General features: G+C 44.2%; 1 protein-coding gene across 1 annotated transcript; it reads left to right on the top strand.

Annotated features, from left to right (window-relative positions):
* Nucleotides 1-4064: 4064 nt before the first annotated feature.
* LOC308509121 (uncharacterized protein) lies at nt 4065-19845 on the top strand. Its single transcript, XM_081076806.1, has 4 exons — nt 4065-4134; nt 14536-14662; nt 15712-15889; nt 16294-19845. The coding sequence occupies exons 1-4, from the start codon at nt 4132-4134 to the stop codon at nt 17648-17650; spliced, it is 1665 nt and encodes a 554-aa protein (XP_080932932.1). The 5' UTR covers nt 4065-4131; the 3' UTR covers nt 17651-19845.
* The last annotated feature ends 2806 nt before the right edge of the window (nt 19846-22651 follow it).

Here is a 22651-nt window from a genome sequence, read left to right as displayed (position 1 = left end):
CAAACCAGTGATTAAACCTCATCTACTACTTTGACATTATAGAAATAAATGAACATATCACGGGGCGAATGTAAGGGTGAAACTCAGTAAATCAATAATACAGATTTAGCTAGTTTGCAGTTCGACTCACTGCCTAGCCACCTATAATTAGACTTAGTTTGTTTACAGTTATATCAACCCTCATATGGTTCAGATATCCTTAATGTTCATAGATTTACATGTAAAACTCAGGGGTTTTTGTACACTCACGATTTGAATGTACAATCTGAATAAGGAAATACAGGCTTATAATGTCAGGTCATCTCTTTTCTCTTTGTTTCTCCCTCACTGATTAAATTTAAGAACTCTGTTTTGTTCCCTTTCTCAAGGCTACCCATACCTCGTTAATTAACAGAATCCTAACCGGAAAAGAACAATTTCTTAATCCTCAGGCACCCAGACACCAGAATCCACTTTTACCACTCTCTTGCAGTTGTTACTGATGACTCGTAAAAGGCCCAGGCCATAGTGGCCCAGTCAGTTGGGAGATAACATTATCTTCCAACAGACCAGACCCCAGGAAGTGACATCAGTCCTTGGACCTGCCTCACAGACTCCCCCTTTCTTATATAAGAAAAAGCTAACCTGAGGTGCAGCCATCTCTATCAGACCCTGCATCTGATGATTCCCCTCTCCCTCCCACCAGTGTTTCTCTCCTTACTACCTGTGGCAGCCATCATCTTTAGACACTGCCATGGGTATTCCTTCTGCCCAACCTTTTTGTTTTTCAATTGGAGAATATGAGGGAACAGTGTGTTTTCCCTGGACCCATCATGTGGGGACAGAGTCCCAGAGAGCAGTTTGCAGGCTCTCGGCCTCACGTGGAAACGTGCTGCAGGCTTGGGTAGTAGAGGGCCATCAGCTGTGGCTAGTTGGCCGTCAGCTGTAACCAGTTAGCCAATTAACCACTGATATAACTGCCACGGCTGCGCTGGTTTGTCAGTTGGTTGGGTGGCAGGCAGAGAAGCGGACAGCAGGTCGCATGTCGTGTGGATCCAGCCTCCACTGAGACTATAGTGGTATGACTCCCCTACCTATGGCTTTGTGGGTGTTCCTTTTTGGCCTAGCCACATCCTGCGTTCTTATGTGGGGAGCAGGAGCTGAGACCCCGCAGGCCGCCTCGCATGACAAATGGCACAGCGAGCAGGGTCTCACTCATGACACATCAGCTCCAAGTCAAGTCGGTGTTTTCAAATAGTTGTGGAGGGTGCAGCTCAGTTCCAGGTTAAGTTGTTGTTTTCAACGGGTGCAGCTCACTGGCCCATGTGGGAATTGAACTGGCGACCTTGGTGTTATGAGCACTGCTCTCTAAGCACTGAGCCGACTGGCCGCCCCTCTGCTCAACCTTTAATAAAACCTTTTCTTGCTCTCCCAGAGGTTAATTCCCCACCCTGATAGATGTGGCTCAAATATCCTAATGTTCACAGTTTTACATGTAATACTCAGTGGTTTTTGTACACTCACAATTTGAATGTACAATCTGAATAAGGAAATACAGCCTTTTATATTTCAAAGTTCTCTGGGGACTGAGTGAAATGTGACCGGACACATTTCCTTGCAGCAAAATGCACCCTGAGAATTCTAGCATCTCACACCTGTGGCTGTGCTGAGAGGAGTTCTGCGCAGGCTGGGGTGAGGGGTCTCTGTCGCCAGAGGCTCATGGGGATGTCCAAGAGAAGAGACATCCTAGAGCAGTAGTATGTCCAAGGTAGAATTCAAGATTGAGAGATTCAGGAAAGTGGAAGTGATTTTACTTAAAATGAGGACATAGTTAAGAGGAAAGTGTGGGAGAACTCAGAGAATGAGTTGCTCTGAAAAACTCATAATCAGAGGTATTTATCTTTCCCAGGGCAGGAATTGGTGACCTCCTAATGACATGGTTGATTCTTCTCCTCTCGTGGGCGGGACGTTCTGTATTCTACTTATCCTTCCTTATTTGATTCATGTGGAACATTGTGGCGGGCCAGCCGCCACGAGTCGAAAGGTACCTGAAAGGGGGAGTGGAAATGAAAGAAAGAGGCACACACAAATGATGATGCGGCCGGTCTCCAGTGATAGTGGAGCACCCTGTTTAATTATCTTCACCAATATATACCCTATGGGTACGTGCAGTTTAACAATCACAGGTATGCATTACCTCACAGAAGGTAAATTTCTAACTTCAAAGAAACTACAGAGTCACTACAAGACTCCCCAAAGTAATTAACATACGAAAGAGACTACCATTTGCCCTGATAGCCATCAGTTATCTGTGTCCGGGAAAACCAGCCACTCCCACCTCATTTCTTCAGTAGCCTGCAAGCCTCCTGGAGGGACAAGCAGAACAAAGTCTTAGGACTTGAAACAAGTTAATCATGAACTAAGCCAGGCCGCAAGTTTCCAGAGAAACAAGAAATTATGGCTCCCCACAGTTAAGATTTTCTTAGTTGTTTCTCTGTCGATGTTTATTTGGTCTTCTATGCTTCTCACAGTCAGCCAACAATTTTGACGCACAATTCAACGAATTTTTGCAACATTTTGATCAGTTCTGCTCCTTCCTGGCTGCCATGACCTCTCTTCATCAGTGACCCATTCTCTCCCCTCAGAAAAACATTTAATCCATTTGTACACTGCCATTTTCTTCATGGCATTATCACCATAAACTTTAACATGTCCCTGATTTCACTTCCACACTTGCCTGTCGCGTCCACAGGCAGTGAGGGAATGAAAAGGAGCAGCTTTAGGTTAAGTGTTTTAAAAAGAAAGAAACAGAGACTTAATGCATTAAATCTCAGAAGACCAGGGGCTTTGCAGCCTGAACAAAGACTGGAGCCTCGACTTAGGCCAACCGGTGACTTTTATTGATATTCACATAATACATTAGCATTATTTATTCCACAGTCTGTGAATCTCACATCCTTTCACAAAAGTGAATCAAGCCAATTATCTTTTGTCTCCAAGCAGCCGGAGCAGGAAGTCTTGTGATGACTTAGGTGAGATATGCATCTCTCTGGGGGGCAAGTCTCTCACCTTGTAACAGTTCTGTTGAGATAAGTGGAGAGATCTGATCTTTATTATCATGGCTTCTCTCACAATCAGGTGAGAGAGGAAAGCCAGAGCCAGCAATGGCTTTTCCCAGGCAGGGGGGAAGGGCAGGCAAGGCTCCTTCCCAGATCTTCTAAGGCAGCTCATTGGGGGTCCCCCTCGGTTCCGCCTGGCTTGGGTTGTATCTCACGTGAGATATCTTACCCGTCTTGGCTGCAAACCATCTTTTGGGGACCAAACAGAGAGACATGAGGTGTAAAACACTGCGATAAGCAAAGTCCCAAAAAGGCACAATTTCACAGACTTCTCTTTCCACAAGGAAAGCCAAGTTTAACAAGAAATTTAATGTTTGTTCATTGCTCTAATTCAAGCTCTGACATTCTCACAACGGCACACAAAAACACGCAACAACAGTAATGAACAGCACTCAGCAAGACACCGCCACACATTGACACAAACACAGCTGTGAAACACTGATATACCAGCGGTCATGCAGGGAGGCATGCGGGGTCACTGGTGCTGCTCCCTGCACAAGAACGCAGGACATGGTGAGGCCAAAAAGGAACACCCACGGAGCCATAGATAAGGGAGTCATACCATTATATTCTTGCTGGCGGCATCCGCCTCTCTGCAATCCGCGCTTGCTAGCTTAGCCACAATCTTCTTGCTAGCCCCTATGTTTTCTGCTAGCGTAGCCATGGCAGTTATATCACTGGTTACAGCTGACGGCCAACTAGCCACAGAGTATGGCCATCAAATCACAGTTGATGGCCATTTACTACCTGAGCCAGCACCTTTCTATGCGAGGCCGAGAGCCTGGAAACTGCACTCCTGGCTCTGTCCCCACAGTCCAATCAGAGTTCGGGAGCTTGGTGTACCATCCAATCAGATCAGGGGTGGCTGCATTGCCCGCCCCCTGGTGGCTGCTCTCGGGAGCCGGAGCTCTTTTCCATTATTACGCAGCGGCGCGTCTCCGTGAGTCTCCGCCCATCGCTGGCAGAGGCGGCGAGGAGGAGGCGGCGAGGAGGAGGCGGCGAGGAGGACGCCGAGAGCTTGGAGCGGCGGGAGATGGTGAGTGCGCGGGTTTGGGGCTCGAGTTGGTGAGGGGCCTGTTGCTAACGGCCCGAGTTTTCTGGAAGCGGCTCTGGACCGTTTCTCCCGGCGCCACACCGGGTCCGAGCGGAGACCACTCCTCGGGCCGCAGGGGGTTCGGGGGCTCCGCCCGGTCCCAGCGTGTGGCGCACGGGGGTCCTGACCCAAAAGCAGCTCGGTGGTGGGGTGGAGAGAAGACGGGACCACCGTTGGGTTCGGTGGCCCGGGGCTGAATGGGGGCGGCGTGTAGGGACGAGGCAGGACCTCAGAGCTGTGCCCACGTCTCACATCGCGCAGCAAAGGGCTTCTCTTTTCTGGGCAGGAGGGTGACCGGGAGGCGGCGCGACAGGGACCGTCCTCCCTGCGCTGAGCACGTTCTCACCGCCGCTCAGCGGCGGCTGCTGCTCGTCGGTGCTTGTTCAGGACCGGGGTGCGGGGAGGACAGAGGCCGGGTAAAGCGTGGGTAAAAAATGGGGTATTGTGATCGTGTGGTCAAGCCCGTGGACTATGAAAAATCCACTTTATTTGCTGAGTTTAATTTAAAAGAATTACCGCAAGGGTTTCAAGAATTGGGCAAAGAGAAATTTCCTTTGATACACGGGAGTCAACAAAACTGGAAGGACCAGGTGTGGTTGGGATGGCAGGTCCCAAGGCCAGCGTGTTCTCAGGGGCTGTCCCCTGGCTGGGTGAGGACAGGCCATTGTTCAGGGTTAGGGGGTTAGGAGAGAAGCCTAATCAAGGTTTGGCCAGCGAGCATTGGCTGTTTGGTCACTGGAGTCGTGCAGCTCATCTCCTGGGAGATGAGACTCAGAAGTGATGGGGGAGGGGCAGTGGGTAGGCCCTGGCCTTGTCCTTTGTAAACAGTGGGGCAGCTGTGAGTCTTACCTGACTTGAATGGGAAGCAGGGTACCTGCAGAGTTACCTTTTCCAGATCCAAAGGGAGGGGCCTTTCCTTTCACCGCTATCCATAAGGCTCAGCAGGATTCAGCATTGTCACCTGTCTGTCCAGCTCCACACTGAGAGCTTTCCCTCATTCCAGCTTCTACTTTCAGCTAATGTGAAATGACTGAATTCTTTTTGCCTCCTTTCTTCTTAGTGAGGATGACACGCCCTGGGTCTTTGCCTATTCTCACTTTTTTGTTATTCTGTGTCTGAACCAGACATGGAGCTGGGAAAAAGTGTCTCAGATCCAGAAAATATCATATTTTCCATTAGAATTGGGGAAATTGCACACAGTAGTTCCACACTTTCATGGGAGGTGGGTTGAGTTTAGGATTAAAACATTGATAAAAACCATAGTGACTCAGATGCAGGGTGCACAGTGTGTGACCCTGTGATCCTGCCCCACTTCCTGCTAATAAAGCCCTCACAGGTTTATGCAAATTCCACTAAATGAGACTTGGGAAACTGACTTGTGTTCACTTCTTATTCGCTGATTTAGAATTTCTTATCTGAGGTTAATACTGCACTGACACCTGTTTTCTGAAAGAGCTAAGCAGTTTCCTATTCTTTTAAACCATAAAGGTGCCCTAGAATGGCTTCCCCCACTTTGTCCCTGAACAGTGGTGGAAGGAGTGATTCTGTAAGTCTCATTCACATAAGTGACACATACGGGGTCCTTGTGTCATCTAAGTGACAGCCTGTGCTTGAAGCAGGTGCATCACATGGGAGGGAACATGCTACATGAAAAGCAGGTCCTGTGGGAGATGAAGGCAGTGGGGCCTTGCTGGTTGTCTCCCTTTGTAGGCTCCAGAGCCAAAGCCACCCAGAAGGAGCTGTTGGTGCCAAGAAAAACCTCAGAGCCCGGGAATTGGGACCGATGGGCACGTGGGCTGGGTGTTTGTCTTGTCTGAGGTGTATTGTGGTTGTTTTGGGTCTGCTTCTAACCCGATAGTTGATTTTCACATTCAGATTTAATAATAATACACCTGTGGCCTCACCGCCCAGGTGAACAGTGAGGACCCCGGCAGTTGTTCTCATCCCCGTCTTCCAGGTGCTGCTGCTGCCAGGTCTCATCTCTGCCATGGCCAGGGTGATCGCTGTCATGACCAAGTTATTCTTCATACGTTTGTCACTTCTCATTCATCACCCAGCAGTGTGTGGCTTACATTTCCAGTGACTATTACCATCAGTACACCAATAGTGTCACACAGAGGCTTCTCTGTGATTCTCACTGTGTCACATGTGCTGGTGTCTCAGGCTTGTCCCCCTGCTTAGTCACCTATTACAGTGCTGTGTTTCCTGGGTGCTGTCAAGTGTGTTTCTCATTAGTCAGCAAGGCTACTACAGGGATTCTGGGGTTTGTTTCCAAGTGCAAATTCCATCTTGTTTCTGCAGTTAAGAGGTAAATTGTGGGGTTGTAGATTATGGACAAATTTAAATTTACAAGAAATTATGGTGGAAGGTTTGCGTTGACTGCCCCAAACACCTTATCTTCCGGCGTATTCATTCTTTCATGTGCTTCCAGCACTTAAATCACTTAACTTATGATGTGTGACCCAGGATCTCCTCCTGGTGACCCGATTTTTACTGATCACCACTGAGGCAGAGCATGTCATGTTTCACCTTCTGTTAAATGGTTTTCAGACCTTTGTTCCCTTTGATTCACTTGCATGTTCACGGAGTTCTGGTGTTTTCTGAGGTACTCGGAGCAGGAGTCCCTTTTCATGTGCACACACACTACACATTTTTTCTGCAGTGTGGTTATCTTTTCACTCTTTACTCTGTGCTGGTGAATTGACTCTTAATGTTAATAGAATTTTATTCGTCCATCATACTTTGTAGCTTATTCTTTTTTTCCTTATGTAAGAGAACTCTGTAGTCCGAAGTCATAGAACACTTGACTCCAGCTGGTTCTGAAAGTTTTACATTTAAATCTGCATCAGGGGGCCGGCCCAGTGGCTCAGGCGGTTAGAGCTCCATGCTCCTAACTCCGAAGGCTGCCGGTTCGGTTCCCACATGGGCCAGTGGGCTCTCAGCCACAAGGCTGCCGGTTCGGTTCCTCAAGTCCCGCAAGGGATGGTGGGCTGCGCCCTCCGCAACTGGAAAACGGCAACTGGACCTGGAGCTGAGCTGCATCCTCCACAACTAAGACTGAAAGGACGACAGTGTGGGGCTGAGCGGCAGCCTCCACAACTGAGGTTGAAAGAACAACAACTTGATTTGGAGAAAAGGCCTGGAGGTGCACACTGTTCCCCTTCCCCAATAAAAACAAAACAAAACAAAACAAAAAAAACCAACCAAACAAAAAAAACCCTGCATCAGGTTGGTTATTTCCCATGAAGTCGATGACAGGGACATTCACTGTCCCCTGTCGCTAACCGTTCCTCATCCCCCGTGTGTTACAGTGTCCGTCGTCCCCACCCCGGGGCAGTGCCTGCTCTGGCAGAGATTCAGGCCCCACAGAGGGTCCCGTGTCACAGACTCCCATTCTTATCCGTGGGTCCCTCCTCCTGCTGTGCTGAGCTGTCGCAGTGACTCTTGTGACTTAATGTCTTTGTGTGATATGGGGAAGTCCTTCCATGTTGTTTTACATAAACGTGGCTATTTTTAGACATTTGTCCTCATTTTAGTTTTAAGAAGTAGATTTTCATACATTGCAAAACAACCCTAAGGTGGTTCTGAATATAATGTTATTCTTTTAAAATTCTACATTAATTTGGAGAGTTGATATCATGGTGGCATTGAGTTTCCAGTCAGAGAACATACACCATCTTTCTATTTCTGTGTACTTTGATGTCTTTCAATAAGATTTTATGATTTTTCATTATGGTCATTTCTGTATCTTTCATTAAACATTGTATTGGGGAAACCTTCAATTCTCCTGTGTCTTTCTCCTTTACTTTCATGTAGAAACTTCACTTATGACAGCTTTGGTCACCAGATAATGGAGCATTTCCCCACAGGAAGCAGTGCTGTGACACTAGCCAGGGGTCCTACAGTTTACGTCAATTCTGACGCTAGATACCAGTAGTGGAGTTCCTCAGTGGAAATAATTATTAACCCATTTCCCACCCCTGTAACCTCCCTGGGGCATGTGATTAGGTCTGAACAGTCCACCCTTCTAATGGTGGCTGGGTCCTTCTGGTGACAGTCCCGCAGGAGCCACCCAGAGTGGCCTCATTAGATCAAAAGGTGCTCTGAGTGCTCTTATCACTCAGGAAATTAGAGGGGTTTTAGACCTTATGCCAAAATCCAGGGGCAAACTCATATATATATACAGAGGGTGCCAAAAAATGTATGCACATTTTAAGAAAGAAAAAAATGCATTAAATTTGTAATCCTCAATATGTGCCGATAACAAAAGATGAATACAAGTCCTGTTTGACTTCTGCAATTACAAGAGGTGCTCAAAGTGGTTACCATCAGCGTCCAGACACTTCTGATCACGGTAAACTATTGCTTGAGCAACGTTGGCCAACGTATCTATTTGTATCGCTGCGTATGCTATTTCAATTTCTTCCGGAAGTACCGCCAATGTAGCCGGTTTTCTATGGTACACCACATCCTTTAAGGTCCTCCTTAGGGAAGTCCAGGGATGTAAAGTTGGAGGATTGGTTGCATACTCACACCTCCATTGTTGTCGTACTTCCATAACGTTCTCGAATTGTACTCCTCAAATGACAACCATCCTTCCACCATTTCCATGACTGCCCTGCCTGTCGCATTCATTTGATTAACGCCACCTTTTGAGTGAACGTCATACTACGCATCGCTACCCCAAATTCAATTCAACTTAGAAAAGTAATACACAGAGGACATCTCTTAAAATGAGTATACATTTTCAGAGACATACAATAAAATGAAATTTGGGATGACTTGGATGTTCTCGTCAGAATTAGTTTTAATAGTGTAGGTTATCTTTAAAAACTCTTAACTTGTGTTGGTAGTGATTGAAAATGAATTGTGACTTATTTTTATATCACCAGAGCATTCTGGAAACTCATTGGAAATTGTTTTCTGTGCTTCTTTTTGTTCTTTGTGGATCTTCCATAATAATGGTTTGAGCTGTGAATATGGGCAACTTGTTTTTCTGCCATAAATCTTATGTGTTTGTCTCCGGTGACTCCTGGTAGGGTCTCTACGAGGAGTGAGGTGATGGGCCTCTGTGTTTTACCTACTGTTGGGAAGGGGTCTTACTTTCCATCATCGGATGTTCTCCAGTGAACATGCCTTTCCCATGTGTCCTTCCTCAGACTCTGCAGGGTCCCGCCCATTCCTCACCTGCTAAGGGTCATCATGGGGACAACTCTGGGCTAGGACACATCTTGTTCTTCATCTATTCAGGTGTTGTGATGCTGTCCCTTTAAGGTGCTATTGTGATAAATTATAACTGGTTGCATCGTGTTTAACTGTAAAATACAGTGTACGTAGAAAGTGCACAAAGAACTGCATAGCCACCTACCCATCTTGTATGGACAGCCAGGCCAGACCTGGACCAGGCCTCCCACTTGAAGTTATCCCCCAGACAGGCCTCTTGTCCGGGTGGATCACACGTGTGTAGTCCATGAAGTCAGTGGATTCATTTCTGCATGTTTTCTTTTTTTGCACATGGTACCACACCAGATATCCGATTGTGTCAATTTTCTGTTGTTCACAGTTCTGTACTTTCCCATGGAATGGTGGCTCTCTCAGTTGTGTTGTTCCCTAGTGTCCCCTGATGGGACTGCACTATTTTCATTTTTTGATTCCACTGGTGGTGGTAACAGGAGTGGCTTGAAAGATTTCTTTTGTGACAAGTGCTTATAACCACAGTATGGCATATCTTATGCATTTGGGTCTCATAGGCTCATCTCAACATTTCCCACACTGGGCCCCTGTCCTCCCCCAAAGCCATATTCCATGAGTGCCCTTCTGTTTTGTGATTGTCCTTTGTGGCTGCATCCACCCCTGATACTCACAGAAAATGTGTTTGGTCATCAGGACGGTACCACAGGAACCAAGAGGATGATAAAATAGTTGTCAGTCTGGAGAGATGTAGGTTGGTGTGAGTTCTTGCAGAAGGCCCAGGGAGAGTGGGAGGGACTCTGTTGCACCTGGTGATGGGGTGTAAGCTTTGACCTTCCCGACCCCGGGATCACATGACGTGTGTCACCTGTGGGTTTGTTACCAGTTTGCGTGAAGTGGCCCAAGTAGGATAGCAGGAGGGGTCTGAGACTGTTCCCAGTCAGAGCACAGATCACATCACAGATGGAGCCAGTCTCTTCATGAGAACTCACTGTGATGTTGGTCTGAGGCCTGGCATAGGTATCCTCTCATTTCATTTAGTATGAATTTGTCTGGGTGTGGATTTTGAAAGCCAAGCACCCCCAGGACATGTCTAGTGAAGACTAGCAGGTGTTGGAATCTGCTGCTTCCGGGGCTTTGGAGAGAGGCAGGAAATATGTCAGGAGTCCGGGCTCTGCTCTAATGTTTCAGCACCATATTGCCTGGTGTAATGTGCTGCGTCACGGCTGAGGTTTGTGCAGCCCTGTCATTGTCACCTCTTGTGGTGGGAGAGATTGGATATAAATAAAAAGGAGAACTCGGAGCTGAGGGTTATGATGAATAAAAGATTATCTGATGAAGGGACCCCCCCTCTCGTACTAACACCTGGAAAGGGGCTCAGAGCCAGACACCATGTCCTCTTAGCCCAGTTACACCAGATGCCGGAAAGGGTGCAGTTGTGTGTTGCTGGAACTACAGCTGCTTCTGGAACTTGACAAGATCAGGAGACACCTGCAAATCTGAGTGTTGTCACCCTGGGAGACATTTCCATGTGATGTGACGACAGACTGGATAGTTATTCATGACTGATTGAGATTCTAGAAATGTCAGTATCTTTCCACTGTGTGATTGTTTTCCTGTAAGGACTTTGTGTTCGAATACCTGTTGGGGCCTGTGATATTGTGGTATAAGAAATATATATATTTCATCATTCAGATAGCACAATGTATTTCCTGTGTTTGGTCTTGATCCACAGTTGTGGCTCACAGCTCCCCAAACCCTTGGAATCTCCTAGTGTTGACTGTACTGAAGGATCCTTTGTTATGGTAATGAGGTGACTTTTCCAAAGCCCCTGAGGATGGGGCTGGTGGTCAGCGGAGTCAACCTGTGATTAGAGGGTTGGACCTTTCAGTCCCACCCTCTGAGCTCCAGGGAGGAGAGAGAGGGGAGAGATTGAGTTCAGTTACCGATGAGCAATGATGTAAACAATTGTGACAACGTCATGGAACCTCCATAAAAATCCAAAGCACAATGCAGGGACAGTGGATGGGAAGGGGCTTGGAGCTTCCTTCCGTACCCTCGGCGGTGCCCGTCTCCTCACTTCTGCACGAGTTCTCCGACCCTGGAAGCTGTGCAGACTCCTCCTTATCCCTTGTCTCCGCATCTTTTCTTTGTCCTGTTTCTGAGTTATAACCTCTTATACTAAACGGGTGACCTAGTGAGTAATGCGTTTCCCTCAGTTCTGTGAGCCTGTCCAGCAAACTAACCAAATGCAAGGAGAGTGTGTCCTGACAACTTCTGCTTTAGCGGTCAGATGTACAGGTGACAACCTGTCCTTGAGACGGGCCTCTGAAGTGGGGGTGGGATGTGTGTGCCGTCTGCTAGTACTGAACCCTCAACGTGTGGTGTCTAATGCTGTCGTAGATTGTGAGAATAGAGAATTCCTTTTTTTTTTTTTTTTTTTTTTTTTTTTTTTTGTTGAGAGCCCACTGGCCCATGTGGGAATCGAACCAGCAGCCTTCGGAGTTAGGAGCATGGAACTCTAACCGCCTGAGCCACCAGGACGGCCGTAGAGTTGAATTCTTGACACTGAGCTCTGTTCTGACAATTGCCTGGTAGAGGTGTGCTTTCTGCCCCCACAGTCAAAATTGAGTGTCAGTACAGTTTATATCTAATCTAAAAATTGTCTTCTCTCAAGTTTGTAAAATCTCAATGTGCTTAATTTCTGAAATGTGTAATTTTGTTTGTTTTTTTACACTGTCTCTACTTGCACAAGATCTATTGTTTTTTAATAAAATAGCTGTTACTTTAAGAGGGGTACATTATTAATCTACTGAGTTTATTTTTCAACAGCTTTAATTGAGGTGTTAATTTAAATATCCCAAAATTTACTTATTTGAAGTATAAAACTCAGTGTATTTGCAGCATTGTGCCCCCATCCTCATGTTCTCATGTTAAAACATTTTCAGGGGCCGGCCCAGTGGCTCAGGAGGTTAGAGCCCCGTGCTCCTAACTCCAAAGGCTGCCGGTTCGATTCCCACATGGGCCAGTGGGCTCTCAACCACAAGGTTGCCAGTTTGATTCCTCGAATCCCTCAAGGGATGGTGGGCTGCACCCCCTGCAACTAAGATTGAATATGGCACCTTGAGCTGAGCTGCCGCTGAGCTCCTGGATGGCTCAGTTGGTTGGAGTGCGTCCTCTCAACCGCAAGGTTGCCGGTTCGACTCCTGCAAGGGATGGTGGGCTGCACCCTCTGCAACTAGCAACGGCAACTGGACCTGGAGCTGAGCTGTGCCCTCCACAACTAAGACTGAAAGGACAATAACTTGAAGCTGAATGGCACCCTCCACAACTAAGATTGAAAGGACAACAACTTGACTTGGAATAAAAATCCTGGAAGTACACACTGTTTCCCAATAAAGTCCTGGTCCCCTTCTCCAATAAAATCTTTAAAAAAAAACCCAAAAAACAAAACAAAAAAAAACAAAAAAAAACATTTTCATCCTCCCACAGAATCTTATATGTACTGGCACTCACTCCTCGCCCAGTGTGCCTTTCCTTGGGTTCTAGGTTTTCTGTTGATCGACTTTGTACAGATTGGCTTTTTCTGGGCATTTCATGTAAATAATAGTACACTACATGTGGTTGTAGTGAAGCCTGGTAATGTCCTTAAGGTTCATTGATTTCATGTTACGATTGTCATTTCATTCCTGTTATTGCCATATATATATATATAATTTCATGAATATCCCATGTTTTACTTACCCAAAGGCATTGGACTTTTGAGTTGTTTCCGCTCTTTGTCTGATGAATCACGCTGCTGTGTGTGTCTGCATTAGTTCTTGTGTTGGTGTTTGTTTGCTTCCTCTGGGTATGAGGACAACTAGGAGTGGAATTACTGTATTACGTGGTCACCATTCTCACCATTTTGAACCTGCCAGGCTGTCTTCCAAAGTGGCTTCCCCACGTTACTTCCCATCATGTATGTGTCTGTGTTCTGCTGTCCTCTTGTCCTTGCCAGCACTTGTCTGTCTGCACAGCCTTCCTAGTGGTGCGGACAGAAATCTGCTTTGGTTTGATTTGCATTTTCTTGATGACTTAGGTCTAGGTCTTTCATGTGCTATTTTCCATTTGTATTTCTTCTTTGGGAAATGTCTACTCACATTCTGTTCCTCTATTCAGTTATATTATATGTCTTTATATTGTAGTCTTTTAGTTTTATTGTCCTATAAGCTTCCCAAGTATATTTAGAATAAAAATTTGTAGCATTGTGTGCTTATTAAACTGCTGTTACAACCACCATTTAAGTAACATTACTTCTGTAGCCATGTTGACCATTTTTTTCCCTGCAGATTTTAAGAGCACATTTTTGTTTAAAACTCTTTATTTCTCTGGGCTGGTTGCCACCCCATATTGCTCTAGATAGTGATTAGCTATATTTTCTTTTTGTTAACGTCACATTCATCTCTATTACCAGTAGATCTTTTAGCAATTTTACTTTGTGGAGCCATTTTCTGAAATTCCAGGCCCTCAAAGCCTCCAGGCCCTGTAAAGCCTGTAAGGCCCTACTGGCTTTACAGATTCTAGGAATCAGCTATTTCTTTTACCAACAGGTGTGCCAGGCCCGGGCCCTGACCTGTGTTTGTACCCACACTGTCCCTCTCATCTTGGGAGTGATTGTGTACTCTGCCTGTTGCACGTGTGGGGACTCGACCAGGTTCCTTGACCCTGAAGACTTCCAAGGCGAGAGGTGTCAGGTCAGCAGCCCTGGAAATCTCAGTGTTCATGATATCCTGACCTTCTGGTTCCCAGTCTTGGACTGATATGGAAATAGCTTCTGAGTCAGCCAAGAACCCATTCCATGTTACATGAATCATGAATTCATTTTTCAGTCTTTACGTTACCCCAGAATCTGCTGCACCTGAGGAAACATCATTTTCTAATCATGTGAGGAGAAGTAGATGTCAGTTATCAAACTTTGCAGGTTCTAAACACTGACCATCACTGAGTATCCCGAATGTGGTTTGCTTGCTCGTTGTCATTTCCCATGAGAACATGAGCTCAGGCGTCCTAGGAATTGAGTCCGGGTCCCTGACTGGCGGCCTCCCCCATCCTCCCGCACACATTGGTGAAGAGCAGCAGCCTTGTTGAAATAGAACCTATGGGATGTTTCAGGACATGGTGGTCTTTGTGGATGTGGCTGTGAACTTCACCCGGGAAGAGTGGGCTTTGCTGGATGGTGCTCAGAGGAAGCTCTACAGAGAAGTGATGCTGGAGACCTGCCGGAACCTGGTCTCAGTGGGTGAGGATGTCTGTCTTTTTTATTATCTTTTAAAGGATAAATCTTTTCTACAATCATTCTTTCTTTTGAAGGCTATGTAGTGAGAATATTTTAACAGGGAGATACACACTGCAAGCATTCATGACACAACCTAGAGTCAGATAGATTTCCCATGAAAACATGGTTTCATGTATCAAACTGACTGTTTATTAAAAATCTCCATCAAAAGTCTGAGGCTCCCTAATTGTATGTCTCCAGTTGCTATGGGACTGTGAGAGCAGCTTTGATTTCCTGAGACTTTTCATGGCGAGTAATAAACAGTCAGAGAAAGTTACACTGTGCTTAATACACAGTTGACATGGTCATTTTCCTGCAATTAATCACACACGTGACCAACATCAGTAGTCTTAAAGACCTAGGTAACGACCCATCTCATGGGATGTTTGGTGCCCTCCATCCTCCATCATGACAACCATTTCTCCAGGAGCAGGGCAGCACCACACACACTGTCTAATCAGTGGCAGTTGGGACCGTGAGAAAGGCTCCATGTAGGATCTGTGTATCTGAGAACTGCAGGAGAGTGACAACCCTTGGGGAGCAACAGGTCCTAGATAAGGGAATGACATTTGTCCATGTGCATCAGAAGTATGACTCAGTCTGTTTGAGGAGGGTGATGTTTGTCATGTCTCTGGCTGTCTTGTTGGACCTGTCATCCATCCTGCAACACTTGGAAAGACTTTTGTGAGTCCTCTTCTACAGGGAGCACTTGGGCTCATGGGTTGTATCCATTTCCTTCCTACTTTGCCCTCTGTGATAATATTTATCTGAACATCAGTCTCCCTCTGTTTTCAAGTATGTACTAAAAAAGCAAGTTACAATTTTGACTCATTTTATCTGTTTCTGCCACAGTCCCCAATTGCTGAGATCATCAGTTTTCTTATTGCCCTGCATGTTGGTTCATTCCTACAACATTTGTTTATATTTTATATCGATATATGAGAATACACAGATTGTCTTTATTTCTGCCATTTCATATCCATGAAAATAAGTTATCCTCCCAATTGTTACAGATTGTTATAGTCAAGTTAAAACCAGTGAGTCACGTTCTCAGAGGATTATTTTGGACAACTTATCCAGTGAAGGGAAAACAGTGAGATTTATAAGAATTGGTTCTCAGTCATTTATTGGAGAAAACCAGTCGATGAATAATAATGGAGATTGGCACCTAACCCAGGAGACTCCTTTTCGGTGAGTGACCCTCATTCAGGAACAAAGGGCATATTTGCATAGTGGTAATGAATGGAAAAATTATAAAAAGCATATAAAATTTCCCAAACAATGGAGTAGCCAGAGATTCTTCATAAGAGAACATTTTCATAAACGTGATGTAGACATTGAGCCTCTCTAAATGATTCAGTGGAAACGATGACGAAACCCCAGTTGTAAGAAACACTGAACGTTGTGTTCCCATTTCCGCCCTTGGCCACAAATTTAAGCGTTTTTCACAGTGTAACAATGCAGACGTTGCCAAAACAAACCCATTCATTGAAAATGGCAAATATTAGTCAAACTAATGATATATCATCAATCAATTAATAAAGAAGTCACTTATAATCATTAATCCCTAATTGTATGTTTAATGTTTTAAACAGAAGTCCTTTGCTGGAGAGTCTCTGTGAAGCTAATGAAGGTGATCAATGTGGATTCACCCTGAACAAGGTTACATCTCTTTCTGTGCATGAGAGATTCCTAACTAGAGTTAAACCCTTTTCCACTAAGTGTGGAAAAGTCCTGGAATGTTCCTTCCTTCAGAATCAGGAAAGATGTCAGAGTGGATACACACCTCATCCGTGTGAAAAACGTGGGCAAGCCGGCGGGTGTGTCTCATGCCTAAGCTCTCATGTGGGAAGAGACCTTGTGGAAAAACCCTGTTTAATTCAGGGTAGTGAGAGAGTGTGCAAGAAATACGTGAAGAACCTCAGTGGTAAGAAATCTTTTTTTCAGTGTAGCAAATGTGGAAAAGCTTTCAGTTGTTCCTCCTCCTTTCGAGCACATGTGAAGATGCACGTTGGAATCAAACCCTTTGAATGTGACCACTGTGGCAAAGCCTTTAGGTTTCCTTCAGTCCTGCGCGAACATGTTAGAATCCACACTGGAGAGAAACCGTATGTGTGTAAAGAGTGTGGGAAAGCATTCAGGGTTTCCACAGTATTGCGAGACCATGTGAAAACACACAGTGGGGAGAAACCCCACGAATGTAAGAAGTGTGGGAAAGCCTTCAGCCTTCCGTATTCTCTCCGAAGCCATTTGATAACACACAGTGGGGTGAAATCCTATAAATGTAAGGAGTGTGGAAAGGCCTTCAGTTTTCAGTCCACCCTTCGAAGACATGAAATAACACACTCTGGGGAGAAACCATATGAATGTGAGCAGTGCGGGAAAGCCTTCAGTAAGCGCTGCAGCCTTAAGTCACATTTACGGACACACACTGGGGAGAAACCCTATGAATGTAAGGTGTGTGGGAAATCATTCAGTTTTTCATCTTCTCTTAGAAGCCATGTGAGAATTCACAGTGGGGAGAAACCCTATGAATGCAAGGAGTGTGGAAAGGCCTTCACTGTTCTATCCACCCTTCGAATGCATGCGAGAACACACACTGGGGAGAAACCCTATGAATGTGAGCAGTGCGGGAAAGCGTTCAGTAAGCGATGGAGCCTCAAGTCACATTTGAGAAAGCACACTGGCGAGAAACCCTATGAATGTGAGCAATGCGGGAATTCCTTCAGTTTTCTTTCCACTCTTCGAATGCATGTTAGAACACACAGTTGGGAGAAACCCTATGAATGTGAGCAGTGCGGGAAAGCCTTCAGTCAGAGATGTAGCCTTAAAACACATTCGAGAATACACACTGGGGAGAAACCCTATGAATGTCAGCAATGTGACAAAGCCTTCTGTGCGCCATCATCCCTTTATAGACACGTGGGAAGGCACCGGAGGGAGACTCTATGAACGTCAGCAATGTGGTCAAGCTCTCAGCTTTCGCTACTCCCTTAAAGAACATGAGAACACACAGGGGGGGAGAGTATACAAATGATGGCAGTGTGGGAAAGGTTTAAGTTGTCAGTCTTCCCTTAAAGTACACGTGAGAATGCACAAGGGGGAAACCTTATGAATATAGGAAATGTGGGAAAGCCTTCAGTCATTATATCTCCGTTTGGAAACAGGCAGAAACACACCGTGGGGAGAGACTTATGAGTGTCAGCAAGAAGGAAAAAGCTTTACGTGTTTCGCAATCTGCACACTCATAAAAAGACACATACCAGAGCAAATTTTGGGACACAAGAACTGGGAAACTCAGTGTCCCTTTAAACAATATGAACCTTACACCTGAAATTAATAATATAAATAAATAAATAAATACTGCCATCTAAAAAAACAATATTAATCTTAAGTGACCACAGAGAAGTACCCATGATTATAAAGAATGTGGGAAGTTTTTCCCTTACATCTTGCCTGAAAGCTAAGAGCAGGATGTACATCTTTTACATGTTACACATATGGTTTGGTTTGTATAATTCTCATTTTTGTTTAATATGTCAGTAGTGATCACAGTATACTAATTTCTAGTTCATGTTTTGATATGAACACTTGAGCTCATAAATATGCCTCCATCTCTACTAACACATTTTAATATCTCATATATGAAATACTTATACAGTTATATAAAACTTGTCTTGGGGGCCGACCTGATGTCTCAGGCAGTTAGAGCTCCATGCTCCTAACTCCGAAGGCTGCCGGTTCGATTCCCACATGGGCCAGTGGGCTCTCAACCACAAGGCTGCCAGTTCGATTCCTCGAGTCCCGCAAGGGATGGTGGGCAGAGCCCCCTGCAACTAAGATTGAACGGGCACCTTGAGCTGAGCTGCCGCTGAGCTCCCAGATGTCTCAGTTGGTTGGAGCTCTGGCTCTCAACCACAAGTTTGCCGGTTCGACTCCCGCAAGGGATGATGGGCTGCACCTCCTGCAACTAGCAATGGCAACTGGACTTGGAGCTGAGCTGCGCCCTCCACAACTAAGACTGAAAGGACAATAACTTGAAGCTGAACGGCACCCTCCACAACTAAGATTGAAAGGACAACAACTTGACTTGGAAAAAAGTCCTGGAAGTACACACTGTTCCCCAATAAAATCCTGTAAAAACAAAACAAAACAAAAAAACTTGTCTCATTTGCATTACAGTGTCTTTTCAAACCATGGGTAGTGAGTAGGTTTCTTTATATGAAGCTTGATAAAATTTTACAGGAAAAGTTTTGTTACTGTTTCTTTTTATTATGTTTTGTAAGTGACCATGGTAGACACTTGAATTGTTGAAGTTTTTCTTTCAGTCCACAGCTTGTACATAGTGGAATTTTCTGATTCAATATCTACCTTTTCCTTCTGTCTTACTGAAACCTGTACAGTCCACATTCATTTGTTTTCTGTAGATAGCACATCTGTGTTTGTTATTTGCTGGTAATTTGATATGATGCCTTGAGTTACAACTAGAGATTTTGTAGTGTGATGAAGAAAGCTCATATCCAAGTTGTTCCACTGAATTGTGCTGTCAGTGTGGGTGAGGTCATAAGTTTTATTCCAGAGTCCTTGTAATTATGCTTCTGAGGTCACGAGAAGAGGAAGTTGCATGAGGTTGGAAGCTGAAATAAAGAAATCGTGATTTTCAGTTGTTAACCATCGGGAGACAGAGGTGCATGAGAACCAGTGGGCCTGAGTTACAGCACATTCTTCTGACTGCTGGCTCTGCCCGTCTGGAATATTAGAAGCCAAATACACATTTGATGTTATTTCCCTCTGAGGCAGCAGATTCCTCAGACTTTTCCATGAGCTCTTCCATCATGGATTCTCTTTCAGGTTCACTACATTTTTTTGTAGCACATTGGTGTCCATCAGGTCTGTTTGTCATGGTATTGTTCTGAGCGACCTGCTCTCATCCTGTCACCTCTCCATCTCCAACACTTCTCTTAATTACATGATTTCTGTAGGAAGCATGTTGTTCCTTTATAAGTAGATCTTTTCCCAGTCTCTACCTGGACACATTTAATGCTGCAGGAAAATACCTACCTGGGTTACACTATGGAAAGGCTGGACTGACCCTGCATTACTTGTTTGTGGAAACTTCCATGACTGAAATAAACTATTATGAATATACTTGGCAGTTTCTGTAAATTTTCTTTTATAGGTGACTGCATTTTTAGTCATAAACCCAGTATTTTTAATTACACTTAATTTAGATGTGATTACCCAGTGCTTTATTCTCTTTTATATGTGGTTCAAAATACGTATTTTGGTCAAATACCATTCTCTACGTCGTTTTCATTGAAATATGTTTATGTACATTCTCAACGTAGTTGTATAATTGCAAGATTATTATGTTTTACATTTCATTAAAGAGAGGATATAGTATAATACCCCTTTCTGGAGGAATAATTTATTCATAAACTCGTGTCAATATTATCTCTACAATCTGAGGTTATAGTAATTATATCAAGCACATTTTGACACTTTTCATCTGGTGTGTTGTATAACTTTTATTCAGTTGCCATCCTCTTTTCATTAACAATGATTGAGAGTAGAGGTAGTATTGGTTCTGTTGACAGTTCTGTTAGCAGGAGGAGGATGTTTGAAGGCAACGTACATACTCTAGACAATTCTGAGTACTTGACTTGAGCAATCTTGCCTCCCTACATCCAAAATGCAAAATACTGCCTATTGTAAAAATAAGGAGCATTCTCCTGTAGAGGGATTTTTGAAAGTGACTTCTTAGCACTTTCTTTTAAAGATGAGAGACATGCCTTCCACATCCTCCTTAGCTACTATGGTTGGAAACTAATAACATTGTCTCCTTTTATTTTGTTTTGCCATGTGCCATTGACTGTCACATTTCACAAGTTAGGAATCATGTTATTTCTTTTTTTATTTTGTCAGTCTTTGGTATTCTTGGGGAAGAAATTATATATCTAAGTTTCAGTGGAATGGATTTAATCTGTTTCTCTTGGTCTCTAGACTCAACCTAACTCCTGTTTTCCACAGTCAAATATTTTCCTTTTTTGTCATTGATGAGCAGGTGAATCTGTCCCCAGATTCTGGAAAACACAGATTTCTCAGCATATCATGTTAAGAGTTTCCAATGTAGAAGGAAGTTGCCCTAGAAATTTTACCTCTTGCTTCACTCTTGTTTGGAATTTGCTCTCAACACAATTACTCCACAACTCTAAAGGAGCCATTGACCTTGTGCTTTGGATTTTAACATCACTCCAATCATAGTGTGCCTGCAGGTCTCTTGTTATATATCAAACATCCACCTCTTTATAACACAAGTTACACTGTATATGTGTCCATTGTACGGTGGTATCTCAGTTTTCGAACGTAATCTGTTCCGGAGGACCTTTCAAGTTCTGAAATGTTCAAAAACCGAGACACAGTTGCCCCTTTCTAAGGTAAGTAATGTAAAATGGATTAATCTGTTCCAGACCTTTACAGTCAACCAATAAAACTGCAAATTTAGCATGAATTTTACTATTTAATGATACCATAGATCCATAAAATTTATGGCGTTTGTAAACTGAAATGTTCGTCAACGGAGACATTTGAAAAGCAAGGTCCTACTGTACATCTGAGGTTGAGATTTCAGGCAAATCCTTAGGCTGTTTGTTTCCCCAAGTAATTTGCTTGATTTTATGGATTGTCTTCTGGTCAATAATGGAGATCATTTGGGGTATAGTGGTTATGTCGAAGAAGAGGAAAGCAGTGGATCAGCTGGATGCTTTACTGATGAATCACTGGTATGTTTTTATGAAGACATTTACGTCCTGTCTCATATAATGTAAGGAAGTCTAGATGCTGTGTTTTAGGCTTGTGTAAGTTATTCTTATCTTCAGGCTCCCTTATTCATTTGTGGGCTTATACCCTATGTTTTGGCAATTGTTCTCAGCCAGCTACGTATAAATATCCCATATAGATACATAAAGCTTAGATCACTAATTAAACACATTAAGGTCTTCACTAGCTGTCTTTTGATTATCTGGCGCCATTCCTCCCTTTTCCAAAGCTTCATTCCCCAATGCACATTCCATGGAGCATTCGTTCTGGAGGATGCTAGTGAGTGTTACCAAAAAGGGGTAGGGTGCCCCTTGTTCAAATATATTTGGAAAAGGCTAGATGAAACCAAATCAAGCTTTTGTTATGTCAAATGTATCCTTATTTTCAGATGACTCCATGTTTCCCACACTTACGGGCATATGAGGCAGGTCTGACCATTTCCTGAGGCTAATGACCTTTGGAGTTTAGTTCAGGAAGTGCCTGTTTGGAACTACATACGCAATGTCAACATTCCCTTGATTTCATCCTTACATTCGGATCTCTTTTCTTTCTGGAAGGGCTATGAGCTGCCCCTCCAGGATTTTTCAAAAGACATGCAGGACATCAGCAAAGCAAAAATAGTCATAACCTCATAACTGCTCACCAGGAATTTGCCTCTGTTTGGATCCCACTAAATTCTCCTGGACTTCCTCTACAACCATGAAATGATGGAGGCACAGTCTGGTAGATAAAGAATTTGTGGACACTTTAACCCTCACTACCTACACCATTAGATGTAAATTAGTATGTTAGAGCATTTTGATAAAATCCAATTTGTCTTTGTCTCACTGATACGTCAAGGCCAACTGAAAAAACAAAATCAGTTATGAGATCTGCAAATATTTTGGTACTAGTCTCCCTCATATTGTCATGAGGGATACTTGAGAGTATTTTCATAGAGTAAATTCTTAACTCAATAAGTCCTCAGTAAGTCCTTACATGCTCTGAATTGAGATAGGTTGTGGGGAAAAGACAAAATTATATAAGACATGATTTTTGCCCTCAAAGAGAAGATAAGACTAATGCATCAATGGCTGGTGTTCAGTATAAGTTGGATGTTCTTAAAACCGAGCTAACTAGAGAGTAGACTCTTGA

Source organism: Rhinolophus hipposideros (genome assembly GCF_964194185.1).
Source record: "Rhinolophus hipposideros genome assembly, chromosome: 16".
NCBI lineage: Eukaryota > Metazoa > Chordata > Mammalia > Chiroptera > Rhinolophidae > Rhinolophus > Rhinolophus hipposideros.
The sequence above is the reverse complement of the archived record's forward strand: the minus strand, read 5'-3'. Positions and strand labels throughout refer to the sequence as shown.